The sequence below is a fragment of the Cherax quadricarinatus genome, chromosome 98, assembly GCF_038502225.1.
Source record: "Cherax quadricarinatus isolate ZL_2023a chromosome 98, ASM3850222v1, whole genome shotgun sequence".
NCBI lineage: Eukaryota > Metazoa > Arthropoda > Malacostraca > Decapoda > Parastacidae > Cherax > Cherax quadricarinatus.
This window is the reverse complement of record NC_091389.1, coordinates 5380143-5395352: the sequence shown is the minus strand read 5'-3', so window position 1 is coordinate 5395352 and position 15210 is coordinate 5380143. Positions and strand designations below refer to the sequence as shown.

Genomic DNA, 15210 nt, shown 5'->3' with positions numbered 1-15210 from the left:
AAATACATTAAATGAATTCACTAAATTCCACAAATTCACATAATTGAACACAAATTCCAAAATACATATAATGGAAATTCATAATTGACAAATATTCATCATAATGTGAATTTCACCATTACAAATTCCTATACGAATTCACTAACTCACATAACTTACAGCGAATATTCCTATTATGAAAATATTCCATAATTAAATATACACATAATAATATATCATATCATGCAAAATTCATATAATATGGATATTCACATAATTTTAAATTTCCATCATAATGAGGAATATTCACCATAATTCAAAAATTCCATCATAATGAGGAATATTCCACTATTAATTAATATTATTGGGATTCCCATAAATCAAAAACTACCATTCAAAATAATAAGAAATTACAAAAAAAAATAATTCAGAATTAAATTTCCATAAAATTTAAAATTATAAATCAATCCTCCAGATGCATATAACATGAATTTAAAAATTCCATTAAAATTATAATTCAAAATTCACAAATTTCAATTTAAAATGTTTAAAAAATCCAATAATTCATAAAGAAAATTCACAATTATTTTTATCAAATACCATATTAGTTATTAAATCTGAGTCAAAGCCATTTAATCATTTTACCGCAAACTTCTCGTAAAGTGGCTCCCTCTTTACTTTTAATATTCAGATGTTCAAGGATCTAAGACTATCCTGCTAGCACAGTGGCAAACTTTCTTTTACTGATAGAATTATTAAAATCCAAACTAAGCACTTTACCCTGCAGTGCTGTATGACCCTGATGGGTCATACAGCACTGCAGGGTAAAGTGCATCCACTGTGTCATATGCTTCATCTGAAACTAGAAAAAGTGGAGAGTATAATGGAGGTAGAGTTTGTAAGGGCAGTGAGGAGTGCTAAGGAATGGGAACTGATCCAGTAGGAAAGTTACACTTTTTTTTTTTTTTTTTCAACAAGTCGGTCGTCTCCCACCGAGGCAGGGTGACCCAAAAAAAAGAAAGAAAATCCCCAAAAAGAAAATACTTTCATCATTCAACACTTTCACCACACTCACACATTATCACTGCTTTTGCAGAGGTGCTCAGAATACAACAGTTTAGAAGCATATACGTATAGAGATACACAACATATCCCTCCAAACTTGGCACATTCAATTATAAATTATCCTGCCTGTGTGAAGTAAATAATGCAATAATAAAAGTACTAAACCTATATGGGAGTCATAATGTTGCTTTTATGAAGACAGGTATATTTCAGCTATTTACAAAGTATCATCGCTTATTAGACCATTTGCATCATCAAAGTGCACTGTAGACACAATTATTACCACTATACATCCCTACAGCACATTTAAACTATCTTTAATGCAATTAAAATTAAAACTAAGCACTAAACCCACAAGTCACACAGCACTGCAGGGTCTGACGAGATAAAGATGATTATTAAAACCAAGTACTAAACCCACAAGGGTCAAAGTGCTGCAGGGCAGGGTGTGCTTGCCTGATTAGTGACTACTGAGGGTGGATGGAGAGGATAACAGAAGTAGAATTAGTATGGGTGGTGAAGAGTGCTAAATTATTATAATCATGGGGGAGCGCTAAACCCGTAGGATTATACGGCGCATGTGGGGAGGATGGAAGGTATTCCGACTCAATTCAGGGAACCAGAGCACAGATCCAATTCCCTAGATCAAGAGCTCCTCACCAGCATCAAGGAACCTCCCTTGAGGGGAGCAGTGCTAAATGAAGTATAATCCAAGTTTGTGTAATAAATCTGTGCTGTCAAAAAAATCAAAGGGAACCTTGTGTCAAAATTTGGTTATCAGCAAGGTCAAATTTGACACAAAGTTTAATGGATCATTGCATCCAAAAACATGTTAAACCAGTACTGACAAAATGCTCTATACTAAATGAATTATGAGAATAGCAGAACAACTTCTCCATCGAGAAGTCGAACAGAATGCTTCCTCCATAAGCCATGCGTGTCCTAAGAGACGACTAAAATGCCAGGAGCAAGGGGCTAGTAACCCCTTCTCCTGTATACATTACTAAAGTTAAAAAGAGAAACTTTGGTTTTCTTTTTGGGTCACCCTGCCTTGGTGGGATACGGTCAGTTTGTTGAAAGAAGAACAGAACAAGTATTTTATATTTTTATTTTAAAAAAATTTGACAATTACAAATTAGGACAGAGTACAAGGGTTTGTATTAATGGTACATTAATCTGGCAATATCCTTCATGAATGCAATAAATATACACAAGTATAAATCTAAAAGGTACTTGTCTTAATCACCACTAATAACCCTGAACTGCATACAGTAATTAAATACAACAATGTATATTAACTGTATTTATATTAAAACTTTCTTCCAAAATACACAGGGATGAAGGTGAGAAGAAAATACACTACCTCTTTTAGGATAAACAGATTGAACTAGATAATTTATTCTTTATAACTGAAGAATCTCTTAAGAGTCGGAAAAGATGAATGTAGTGTGTGCCACCATAATGTCTGAGACAATTCCGGTGTCTGGATGGGTTGTCTAGTAGGGTCGGCCTCCTGGGGGAACTGAAAAAACAAATAAGCATTATTTGTGTATACTTGAATAAACTAAGTTACTATACAGCCTCTTCTCTATAACAATGACGTTCTATTCCTAAGACCACGTCGTTAAACGAATTCATTGCTAAGTAAGGAGCATACTAGAATGGAAGTGGATGTGTGTCAACCATCTTTGATATTCTTTTAATGTCACCTTGCACCACTTATAACATTTCTGATATATTTTCAAATCTTTATCCAGTAGTGTACTGTATATTGAAATAAACAAAATAGACGAACTCAGCTCTAATATACATTATTTAGGTATAAATACTGGTCAGAGCCCGTCACAAGTCCAAGGTGTCGGTAAACAAGTACGTCGCTAAGTGAGGAGAGGCTGTATTCATGGGAAAACATCAACCCAGAGGGCTTACATAATGCCCTACCCTGACCTCACCTATGGTATTTGTGCTTGGGGATCTACTACGACCAATCGCCTTAAATCATTAACCCCACGAGTGTCGAGACCCCTGATCTCAAGTGTCCACAATGTCCAAGAATTTTCTTATGAAATGGTACATAATCTTCGAGGGTAATAAAACAAAAAGTACAAAATTTGATGGAAAATTGATGAAATTACACTTTTGCGAATTTTTCTGTTAGTGACAATTATTATAATCAAAAAGAAGCGATAAACCACAAGGGCTATACAGCACTGCAGGGCAGAAAGGAAGCGAGGGTATCAGGTGGCAAAAGGGAGTGGGATGAGTAGTAGGTTGCGGAGAACAGCGGGGCAGTGGATAGTGAAAGGGTAGAGGGCAGCAAAAGATTGAGGTAGAAAGGGCTGAGGGGAGTGCGAAAGGTATCATCAGAGTTTATGGAGTAAATCAGTCGTTGTCAAGAAGTCAATGAGAGAGTCAGGATTAAAGGAGGGTCCATCAGCAAGAAGGGAAGGTAAAGAGAAAGTAGTAACAGAGACGACGTTGGAGGTAAATTCTGTGTGCTCGTTGATAGAGGGCAGTCTAACAGAATGCGGCTAACCGTACTGGAACCTGACACTTCTCACAGAGAGGAACAGGGCGCCTCTCCATGAGATACCCATGAGTAAGACAAGTGTGGCCAATGCGAGGACGGGAGAGAGTAGTCTCCCAACCTCGACACTGACGACAAGAAGACGGCCAGTTACCTATACTCGGTTTAATAGACTGAAGTTTGTTACCAAGCAGATTAGACCAACATTCTTGCCAACGGGTGTGAAGGTGGGTAGCTATTACAGCAAAATAGTCCGTAAATGGAACACCTATGTGAAACTGGTGGGTCATGTACTGCTGACCGTGCAGCAGTGTCTGCCTGTTCATTGCCCTGTACGTCAACATGACCAGGGACCCAACAAAAAACAATATCTTTATGCTTGATAGAGATGCAGCGTAGCCAAAGTTGGGTAAGGAGAACTAGGAGGTGAGGTGTAAAAATTTTTCGTATAGCCTGTAGAGCACTGAGGGAGTCTGACAACCACAAAGGACAGGCATAGATGCAATACGGGTAAGTGCTGCAAGAATGGCATACAATTCAGCAGTAAAAATGCTAGCCGAAGATAGTAAATGCCCTCGCATGACACTGTCCGGAAACAGTGCTGCGAATCCTACACCGTCAGAAGACTTAGAGCCATCTGTGTACACTGCAATGGCATGAGAATGAGAGTGGAAGTGGCCAAGCAAAAGAGAGCGGGAAGCTACTGTAAGCAGTTGGGCTTTCGAGCAAGGGGCTGAGAAAGAACAGACTCGAAAAGCTGGAACTTCCCGGGGGGGGGGGTGTAGGGAAAAGTGAGATGCTACATGAACATAGAAAGGTGGTAACTGAAGGGAAGACAAGATCGAATGTAGGCGAAGAGAGAAGGGACGGAGCAAACAGGGACAGCGAACAGATAATGTCTACTAATATCAGTGACCATTCTATAAATGGAAGGATTGCGGAGATCATAAGAGCGTACATAGTAACGAAGGCAATGGGCATCACGGCGATCAGACAAGGACAGATCATTCGCTTCTGTATAGAGGCTCTCAACAGGAAAAGAGGGAAAAGCACCAAGGCATAAACGTAATCCTTGGTGATGGATGGGGTTAAGGCTGGAGAGAGTAGCAGGAGAGGCCGCTGAATAGATCTAGTCACCATAACTGAGTTTCGATAAAATAAGGGCTGAATGTAGGCAAAGGAGAGTTTGATGATCAGCTCCCCATGAAAGATGAGCAAGGGTTTTAAGAAGGTTCAGCCGGCTGTGACAAGTTGCCTTCAGAGAGGTAATGCGAGGTTTCCAGGATAACCTATGGTCAAAGAGAAGGCCTAGAAACCTGACTATCACGTTCAGGGATACGGGAGCCATAGAGGTACAAAGGATGATCGGAGATGGCAGAGCGTCTAGTGAAAGTAATTTGGCAAGTTTTGGTACTGGAAAATTTAAACCCATGTGTGGTGGCCCAATTGGAAACACGGTCAACCGCATGCTGGAGAGAAACTGTAATGAGGTGACAGTCAGTGCCTGCACAAGCAATAGTGAAGTCATCAACATAAAGGAATGACCAAATTTTGGATGGAAAATTCAAGGCAATATATTCTGAAATGGCTTCAAGTGTTTCTGAATTCAAAGACGTATGGGAGACAATATTGGAGGCAGGAGGAGGGTGAGTAAAGATGGGGACAGTAATGGACTGTGCCAAAGCAGGGGGGGGACGAAAGAGTGTAGGGGACTGGAGAATAAGTGTGGGAGGGGACAGAAGAGGCAGAAACCTGGGAGGTGGCAGACGAGGGAGAAATTTGGGAGGGGACAGGGGTGGAAGGCACAGTACGAGGAGGAGGGTGAACCTCCACACTTGTAATAGAGCCAGTGAGAGGGGAAGAACTAGGCACAGAGACTGGAAAGGTAAAATGCGGAGGTGGAAGAAGGGAAGGAGGGGGCAAAGAAGATTTGAGCAATGGGGATTTTTTGGACTTCTGAGAAGTAGAGGGGCGATTGGTAGGTGTCGTACGAGGTCTTGTCGATACTGGGGCTTGCGAGGAAGGACGTGAAGATGTGAAAACAGACTGAGGTGTTGTAGTAGGGACGTCTGAGCCCAGGACAGCAGAAGAGTTAGATACAGGAGTGGCTATGGGAGGGGTAACCAGAGGAGGCTGCAGAAGATGGGACCCCAGAAGTGGGGGGACATTTGGAAACACGTGAATAAGAAACACGGGGTAGTCTCCCTTGGGGGTGGAGATGAGAAACTGCCATAGCATAAGGGAGATCTTCTGCCTCTTTGAGGCAACGGATTTCACACTCATTTAAGCAGACCTGTTAACAGTGAGAGTACAATGGGCGAGCCTCGTGACAATTAAGGCAAGAGGGAGGTTGACTGCAAGACGTATTAAAATGGTCATCGGCACCACAGACTGGGCATCCAGGTATAGATTTGCAATATTTTGCTGGGTGACCAAATTGCCAGCAATTTCTACACTGCTGTGGTGTAGTGGCCACCTTTCGAACTTGTAACCGATGTCCTGCTATATAAACAGAGGATGGGAGTTCACTGCTGTCAAAAGTTAATCGAGCCACATTGCAAGGGTATCGCCTCCGCCCGCGGGCAGGAAGGACGTAAGTGTCTGCCTTGAGGATTGGGAGATCTTGGAGTTCCAGCTGTTCAAGAATGTCATTGCCACATGTCTGAAAATTCTGTTGGACTATGGTATGGGGCAGAATGACAGTACCGCTATAAGAATTGAGGGAATGATGTTTTTCGATAGTGACAGAAATAGTATCGATATGCGAAGAAATAGTATAGATATGCGAAAGAGAAAGATCATGAGCTTGGGTAGCATTCTGGACAGTGATGATGCACGTACCGCTCTTAAGAGCATAAAAGGAAATATCTCTACCAACATGTCATAGGAGCACCTTGCAGTACTATGGTCAGAAAGATACGCACTAGAGGAAGTCGGTCATAAAGTAAAGAATTTAGTCCATTGTGCATTCCAAAACTGAGCATGGAAAGGGAGTGAATGACGGGTTGATCTTTTCTGAGAAGAACGAGAAGGTGGTGAAGTATTATCATCATCAGGCAATTGTCGTTGGCGTTTAGGAGTGGGACCGAAGTTGGTCAGTGAAACGGGCTGGCGATTCGAAAATTGCCGCAACGTAGAGAGAGAGGCCGAAAGCATAGTCAAAGGAGAGCAGAGGTCAGACAAATCGAAGGAGTCAGTCGAAGCCCCGGTACCTGAAGCAGGTGAGGAAACAGCACCAGCAAGAGGTACAGAGGCATCAGGAGTGTCCAAAGAGTGGTCAAAAATCGAGGCAGGGTCAGAATGGGGTGCTGTATCATGAAGGGGCCCGGGGTAGGAGGTTCATAGATTGGGATCTCCATGGTTAGGTTACTTCTTGTCTGTTTTTAAGAAAAAAAAAAAATAAATAAATTAAAAAAAGGGGGGAGCGAGGAGGAATGAAACGGCCGGAAATTCCCCTTCGTGCCCAAGAGGACGTCAGAACCACAAGTAGCGCAGATGCAGCATGGAACCCATGCCATACCCTACCCTTCATGTCAGCATACCAGCAATCCAGTATAGCAACCTCACATCTGCCAAGCTACCTCGACGGACAAAAGAGAGGACGGCCGGATATCCGCCACAAAACATACCTCCTTCGGCCACCATCCCCGGAATCCGAAAGGCGACTTCTGGAGATATACCCATCGCCTGAAAGACACCCAAAGCCACCCTCCCCCCAGGATACCGGTGAGAGATCGGGACATCCCCAGGCGATCCAGATTCCACGGCAAACTACGCCACCTCCAAGAACCTCAATGGAATGGGATGGACCCCAGTACCCTTCCCCCTACCTAGGAACGAGCATGCCTGTAGGAAGAATCCTACAGGCCAAAAAAAGGAAGGGAATAAGGGAGGGGCAGGGAGGAGGAGGAAAGGGAAGAGAGGGTAGGGAGGATGGGATAGGGAAGGGGGGATTGGGGGTAATCAGGTTTGGTCTGAGGAAGGAGACCATCAGGTCTAATTCCTCAGACCAAGAGCCTCTTCACCATGCCAAGGAGGTTCCCTTGAAGAGGTGTTAGTGACAAGCATCGAGATTTTTAGTCAATTACACTTTTTCCAGTCAACCAAATTCTTAGCTATTTTGCTAGTATACCTTCCATTTCATTGACTTAGCTGAAGAAACTGCCAAATCAACTATTATAACTATCCATTACGTGATTAGAAATTAGTAATTTAGCCAATTTCACACAATGTTCATAATATTCCAATTTCAAAATAGGATCCAGAAAAAATAATAGACATTCCTGATGCTAAAATAACATTTCTTGTTTATTCGTTACATTTTCAGGCTTTACAGATTAATTCCATTTTCATTTTTTATTTACATAGAATTTTTATTCACACCAAAAAATAGAAGATTGACTGTTTATGCAATACTGTAATAATTGTAAAAATAATATTAGCGCATTCGTGAATGTATATTAGACAAACCAGTATATTAGTTATTTCCAGTACTAAAACCAATCAAAATCATCTCTTTCTGTAATACAGTGGACCCCCGGCATACGATATTAATCCGTTCCTGAGAGCTCATCGTATGCCGAAATTATCGTAAGGCGAATTAATTTTCCCCATAAGAAATAATGGAAATCAAATTAATCCGTGCAAAACATCCAAAAGAATTAAAAAAAAGGTTTTACCGCATGAAATATTAAGTTTAATGCACACAAACTGAAGAAGACATGCACAGTAAGTAGTACTCTGCTAACAATAGATCTGGTGATGATTGATGGGATGGGAGGAGGGGAGTGTGTCGAACTTATTGTTTAGAAGGGGAATCCCCTTCCAATAGGACTTGAGGTGGCAAGTCCTTCTCCGGGGTTACTTCCTTTCTTCTATTAATGCCACTAGGACCAGCTTGAGTCACTGGACCTCTGTCGCACAACATATCTGTCCATAGAGGCCTGTACCTCTCGTTCCTTTATGATTTGTCTAAAGTGGTTCACAACATTGTCATTGTAATAGTCACCAGCACAGGTTGCAATAGCTGTGTGAGGGTGATTTTCATCCATAAAGGTTTGCACTTAAAGCCACTTTGCACACATTTCCTTAATCTCCTTTTTCAATTCCATACTAATTCTCGCCCTTTTTACCACAGGGATGGCACTAGAAGCTTTCTTGGGGTCCATGGTGACTTATTTTGTAGTTACAAGCACTAAAAACACTGGGATAATGTGAAATGTGCAGAATGTATGTGTAGATACGACCGCATTGGCTGGCTTGTGAACACTGGCGCTGAGGCCAGACGTGGAACATGTCTCGGACGAATTGCGCGAGGCGAGTTTTTTAACATGAGGAGAGGCAAATTTTTTTGCGTTAAAATGTATCGTATGCCGGGGGTCCACTGTATATCTTCCATTCTATCAAACGAGAACAAGAAACCACAAATACAACTGAAAAAAACATACAAAAGTCCCAAAACAGTCGCATTTTTTCTCATTATGCACTGCATGCTGCAGGATTTGTTTTATATGGTGCATACTTACCACAGATGCATTCTCTCGTATCTAGGCCAAAATTTACCACTCACGGGTTATCTGAGTGAGCTGAGCTCATGGTGTAAAACTACGGCGTGGACACTTAACCCTTAAACGGTCCAAATAGATCGACGTTCAAATTCGTAGCTACAAAAGTAGATCTACTTTTTTTTACATATTTTCAAATATAACAAAAAAAAAAAAAAATGTAGATAAAAGTTTTTCTTACGTTTTCAAATGTAAAACAAAAAAGATCCACATTTCTTTTACATACTTTTAGATGTTGAAAAAACGTATATATACGTTTGGACCGTTTAAGGGTTAATGGGTTAATTTGGAAAAATCTCCCGCTAAGGAAGAATGACCAATAAAAGCACAGTTACCACCTTTCCAGAAGTGTGCTGAAGAGGGATGTCACAAAGCATCAGTGGATATCAGTGATAGATATCAGTATCAGCCTAAAACCGAGGACGGAGATATTGGCAAAAAAATTATCATCCCATAGAAAACATTGATGTTACAATCAGATTACCCTCCAATTGTAACATCCCCACTTCTTTTCTCACAAAAACTTTCAGCTAAGCTGTTTCTTTGAACCTTTTCAACACAAAGTCCATTATAAACTAGTTTTTTTATTCACTCTGATTTAACATGCTCACATAAGCCTGCTGGATGCTCCAGCCTCTGAAACAAAAATCTCTTATACCCCCCTCAAATAAATAACAAAAAGGCACAATACCGTGACTGGAACGATACACAAATAACCCGCACATAAAAGACAGAAGCTTACGACGACGTTTCGGTCCGACTTGGACCATTGACAAAGTCACACTAACAGAGGAGGAGCAGGACGGCTATATATAGGCAGGAAGAGGTGGAGGTAGTAGTAGTGGTAGTAGTAGTAGTACAAGAATTGTATATAATACCGACAGGATGAAATGACACATGCACAACACCCGGGCATCCCCACCGTAGACGTTTCGCCATCCAGCGAAACGGTGGGGATGCCCGGGTGTTGTGCATGTGTCATTTCATCCTGTCGGTATTATATACAATTCTTGTACTACCACTACTACTACCTCCACCTCTTCCTGCCTATATATAGCCGTCCTGCTCCTCCTCTGTTAGTGTGACTTTGTCAATGGTCCAAGTCGGACCGAAACGTCGTCGTAAGCTTCTGTCTTTTATGTGCGGGTTATTTGTGTATTATACCCCCCTCCCTCCAACCATTCCTAGGACCCCTAACCCTCCTACCTACCACCCCAGATTCATACACCCTTCTTGTTGTCCTGTCCCATGATGCTAGTGGACTAGAATTCTTCCACTGAAAGCCATACAAATTATACAAAAGAAAAACAAAATGCTAGTAGTAAGGGGGGCTAATAATACCTGTATTCAATTACAAATAAAGAAAAAAGTAAAAAGCAATAAGATTGTAACTGGTATTTCCCTATTTAGCTTCTTTTCTGGAGAAGAAATTCGGTGCCTTGGGAGTAAGTGGTAACCAGATTTGATACAAGAGCGAGGAGAGGTAGCTCCAATTCTTGGGATTAAGAGCCCTTCACCAGGGTCAAGGCTCTCACAAGGTCCTTATTTATAAACAAGTGTAAATTCCCACTCGCACAACAACTTGGGATCATTTGAAGAGTTTAGATCTAGGTGAAATCCAATGGGTCTTAAAAGTGCAGACACAAGTCCACTGGACAAATGAGACAGTCAGAGTGAGGGCAAAAATTAACAAACCAGAACAGCAAGTCCTTTGAAAGGACAAAATACCAAATTACTAACTTTTTCAAAAAGAATGACCTACACAACTTCAACCAAGATGGATTTAGGGCTACAAGGTAATGTATGTCAATTAATGAACCATGACAAAAAAAAAAGATAATGTCGTCCCCCATGGATTTCACAAAAGTATAGATGGTAAAATACCAATACTTTTTGAAAATGGTATAAAAATACTACTCATGCAGTAAATTTGGGCCTAGATATGGGAATGGGTCTATGCGGTACGTGCGCCCCAAATAAAAACAAAATCCTGCAACAAGCAGTGAATAATTAGGGGAAAACAAAAAATCTGCGACTGTTTTTCATTTAATACGGTAACTTTGCGGTGTATTTTCGTACGAGTTTTATTCTTGTGTTCTCGGTTTCTTGGTTTCATTTCATATAATGGAAGATATGTTACAGAAATAGAGATGATTTTGATTGGTTTAATGACTGAAAGTAGCTTGAAGTTGAGCTCAAAGTAGCAGAAATGCCCGATTTTTGCCGATATTCCAGAATACACAAATTAAATCACTTCTCCAATACTCGTCCAACTGGTCAGTCTAATACGTGTCAACAAATGCGTTAACTTTATACAATCATTACAATAATACACTACTCTCCATAACAGTAAATCTTATATTTCTTGTGTGAATAAAAATTTAAAATGGAAAGCAAGTGTAATATAGGAGAGGTCTGGGAACATAATGAACAGAGGAAAGGTTTTACCTAGGTAGTAGGTTGGTAGACAGCAGCCACCCAGGGAGGTACTACCATCCTGCCAAGTAAGTGTAAAACGGAAACCTGTAATTGTTTTACGTGATGGTAGGATTGCTGGTGTCTTTTCTCGGTCTCAAACACACAAGATTTCAGGTACATCTTGCTACTTATACTTACACTTGGGTCACACTTCACATGCTTGTACAAGCATATATATACATACCCATCTGGGTTTTCTTCTATTTACTTATAGTTCTTGTTTATTTCCTCTTATCTCCATGGGGAAGTGAAACAGAATTCTTCCTCCGTAAGCCATGCGTGTTGTAGGAGGCGATTAAATGGCAGGAGCAAAGGGACTAGTAACCCCTTCTCCTGTATGGATTACTAAATTGCAAGAGAGAAACTCTCGTTTTTCTTTTTGGGCCACCCTGCCTTGGTTGGATGTGGCTGGTTTGTTGAAAAAAAATAAAATATATACAGTGGATCCCCGGTTCGCGATGCTATCGGTATCCGATAAATCCGGTAACCAATGCATTATATCGCAGAAAATTTGCCTCGGTTCCCATTACAAAACCCGGTATGCGATGCGATTCGTACGAGACGTGTCCACGTGTGGCCTGAACTGCCCCGTGTGTGCCAGTGTTTACAAGCCAGCCAGTGTGCGCGCATCTAAGGATACATTCGGTACATTCCACATTATCCATATTATCACTGTTTTTGGTGCTTGTTTCTGCAAAATAAGTCACCATGGGCCCCAAGAAAGCTCCTAGTGCCAACCCTTGAGACCAAGGGTGCTAATGACTGTTGAAATGAAGAAAGAGATAATTGCAAAGTACGAAAGTGGAGTGCGTGTGTCGGAGCTGGTCAGGTTGTATAGTAAACCCCCAATCAACCATCTCTACTATAGTGAGCAGGAAAACAGCAATCAAGGAAGCTGTTCTTGCAAAAGGTGCAACTGTGATTACGAAACAGCGACCGCAAGTGTTAGAAAATGTTTGAGAGACTGTTATTGGAGTGGATAAATAAAAAACAGATAGCAGGAGATAGCATCTCTCAAGCGATCATTTGTGAAAAGGCTAGGCAGTTGCATGACGATTTGGTAAAGAAATTGCATGCAACTAGTGGTGATGCGAGTGAATTTAAGGCCAGCAAAGGTTGGTTTGAAAGATTTAAGAATTGTAGTGGCATACAGTGTGATTAGGCATGGTGAGGCTGCCAGTTCGGACCACAAAGCGGCTGAAAAATATGTGCATGAATTCAAGGAGTACATAGAGGCTTAAGGATTGTGATGAAACAGGCCTGTTTTGAAAGAAATTGCCAAGCAGAACCTACATTACTCAGGAGGAAAAGGCACTCCAAGGACGTAAGCCTATGAAAGACAGGCTTACTCTTCTGATGTGTGCCAATGCTAGTGGTGATTGCAAAGTGAAGCCTTTATTGGTGTATCGCTCAGAAACTCCCAGAGCGTTCAGGCAAAAGAATATCCTCAAGGCTAATTTGTGTGTGCTGTGGAGGGCAAACAGTAAGGCATGGGTAACTAAGGACTTTTTCTATGACTGGTTACACCATGCATTTGCCCCAATGTGAAAAATCACCTGATTGAAAAGAAATTAGACCTTAAGTGCCTCCTGGTATTAGACAATGCCCCTGGTCATCCTACAGACGTGGCAGAGCGACTTTCTGCGGACATGAGTTTCATTAAGGTCAAGTTTTTGCCTCCTAATACCACTCCTCTCCTGGAGCCCATGGACCAGCAGGTCATTTCCAACTTCAAGAAACTGTACACAAAAGCTATGTTTGAAAGGTGCTTTGTAGTGACCACAGATACTCTATTGAGACTAAAGGAGTTTTGGAAGGATCACTTTAATATCCTCAATTCTGTAAACCTTATAGGTAAGGCTTGGGAGGGAGTGACTAAGAGGACCTTGAACTGCTTGGAAAAGACTGTGGCCAGAATGTGTAGACAAAAGGGATTTCGAAGGGTTTGAGACTAACCCTGAGAAGCCTATGCCAGTTGAGGAATCCACTGTGGCATTGGGGAAGTCCTTGGGGTTGGAGGTTAGTGGGGAGGATGTGGAAGAGTTGATGGAGGAGGACAATGACAAACTAACCACTGATGAGCTGCTAGATCATCTTTAACAGCAAGAGGCCAGACCTGAGGAAACTGCTCCAGAGGAGAGGACAGAGAAATTTAAAAAGTTGTCTACTTCAAAGATTAAGGAAATGTGTGCAATGTGGCTTAAAGTGCAAAGCTTTTTTGATGAAAATCACCCTCAGACAGCTACTGCAAGCCGTGTTGGCAACCTGTACAATGACACTGTTGTGAACCACTTTAGGAAATTCATAAAGGAACGGGAGGTACAGACCTCTATGGGCAGATATGTTGTGCGACACAAGTCCAGTGACTCTCAACCTGGTCCTAGTGGCATTAAAAGAAGGGAAATAACCCCGGAAAAGGACTTGCTACCTCAAGCCCTAATGGAGGGGGATTCCCCTTCTAAACGCTAACACCATTCACTCTCTCCCCACCTCCCATCCCATCAATCATCACCAGATCTTTATTAAAAGTAAGTGTCAATTATTCTATTGTTATTTTAATTATTCTATTGCATTAAACTTAATATTTCATGTGGTAAAAGTTTTTTTTTTCATACTTTTGGGTGTCTTGCATGGATTAATTTGATTTCCATTATTTATGGGGAAATTGATTTGCTTTCCGATAACTTTGGTTTACGATGAGCTCTCAGGAACGGATTACTGTCACGAACTGGGGGTCCACTGTATATACACACACCCCTCTGGGTTTTCTTCTATTTTCTTACTAGTTCTTGTTGTTGTTTATTTCCTGTTATCTCCATGGGGAAGTGGAACAGAATGCTTCCTCTAAGCCATGCGTGTTGTAAGAGGCAACAAAAATGCCAGGAGCAAGGGGCTGGTAACCCCTTCTCCTCCATAAATTACTAAATTTAAAAAGAGAAACCTTCGTTTTTCTTTTTGGGCCACCCTTCCTTGGTGGGATACAGCCGGTTTGTTGAAAGAAGGAAAGGTTTAATGCCAGGAATATCTACAGTGTTTATTCTGGACCCTATTTTGATAGTCATTTTCTTTAATTTTGTGAGAAATTGATCATTTCTGATCACTATATTGGATTGTTGAAATAGGTAATTGGGTTTCTTGTGCTCAATCAACAGAATTTAAGGCATACTAGAGAAATAGTAGAGAGTTTGATTAACTGGAGCAATGGAATTGGCCTAAAATAGGGCTCAAATTGGGCAAAAATCGCCAGTGCATAAATATCACCAAGACAGCAGCTAACTTTGCAAAAGCATAATTCCACAAGTTTTCCATAAAATTTCATACTTTTTGGTTAAGAATCATTTGTCCCAAGTTATCTCATCTCTCTCGCACAAGCCTGCTGGATGCTCAAACCCCAAACACTCAAGTTTTCATTATTACCCCCAGCCATTCTTGAGACAACCCCTGCCTCACTCTGACATTCCACCCCAGAATTATACATCCTCTTTAAATACCTAAACTGCTTTCACATTCCCTCTTCATCTCTGAATTAAATCCCTGGTGACTAATCTTTATTTCCATGCTCAAATTTTGGTGTAATATTCACCTCACAATGCTCAC

General features: G+C 41.2%; 1 protein-coding gene across 1 annotated transcript in view; it reads right to left on the bottom strand.

Moving 5' to 3' along the window:
• Nucleotides 1–2136: 2136 nt before the first annotated feature.
• The window catches only part of SmB (small ribonucleoprotein particle protein SmB), a 46028-nt gene continuing 32954 nt past the window's right edge, over nucleotides 2137–15210 (bottom strand). The window contains exon 5 of the mRNA XM_053796763.2: nucleotides 2137–2566. Within this exon, the coding sequence (XP_053652738.1) occupies nucleotides 2541–2566 (26 nt within the window). The 3' untranslated portion in view covers nucleotides 2137–2540. The remainder of the gene's footprint in view (nucleotides 2567–15210) is intronic.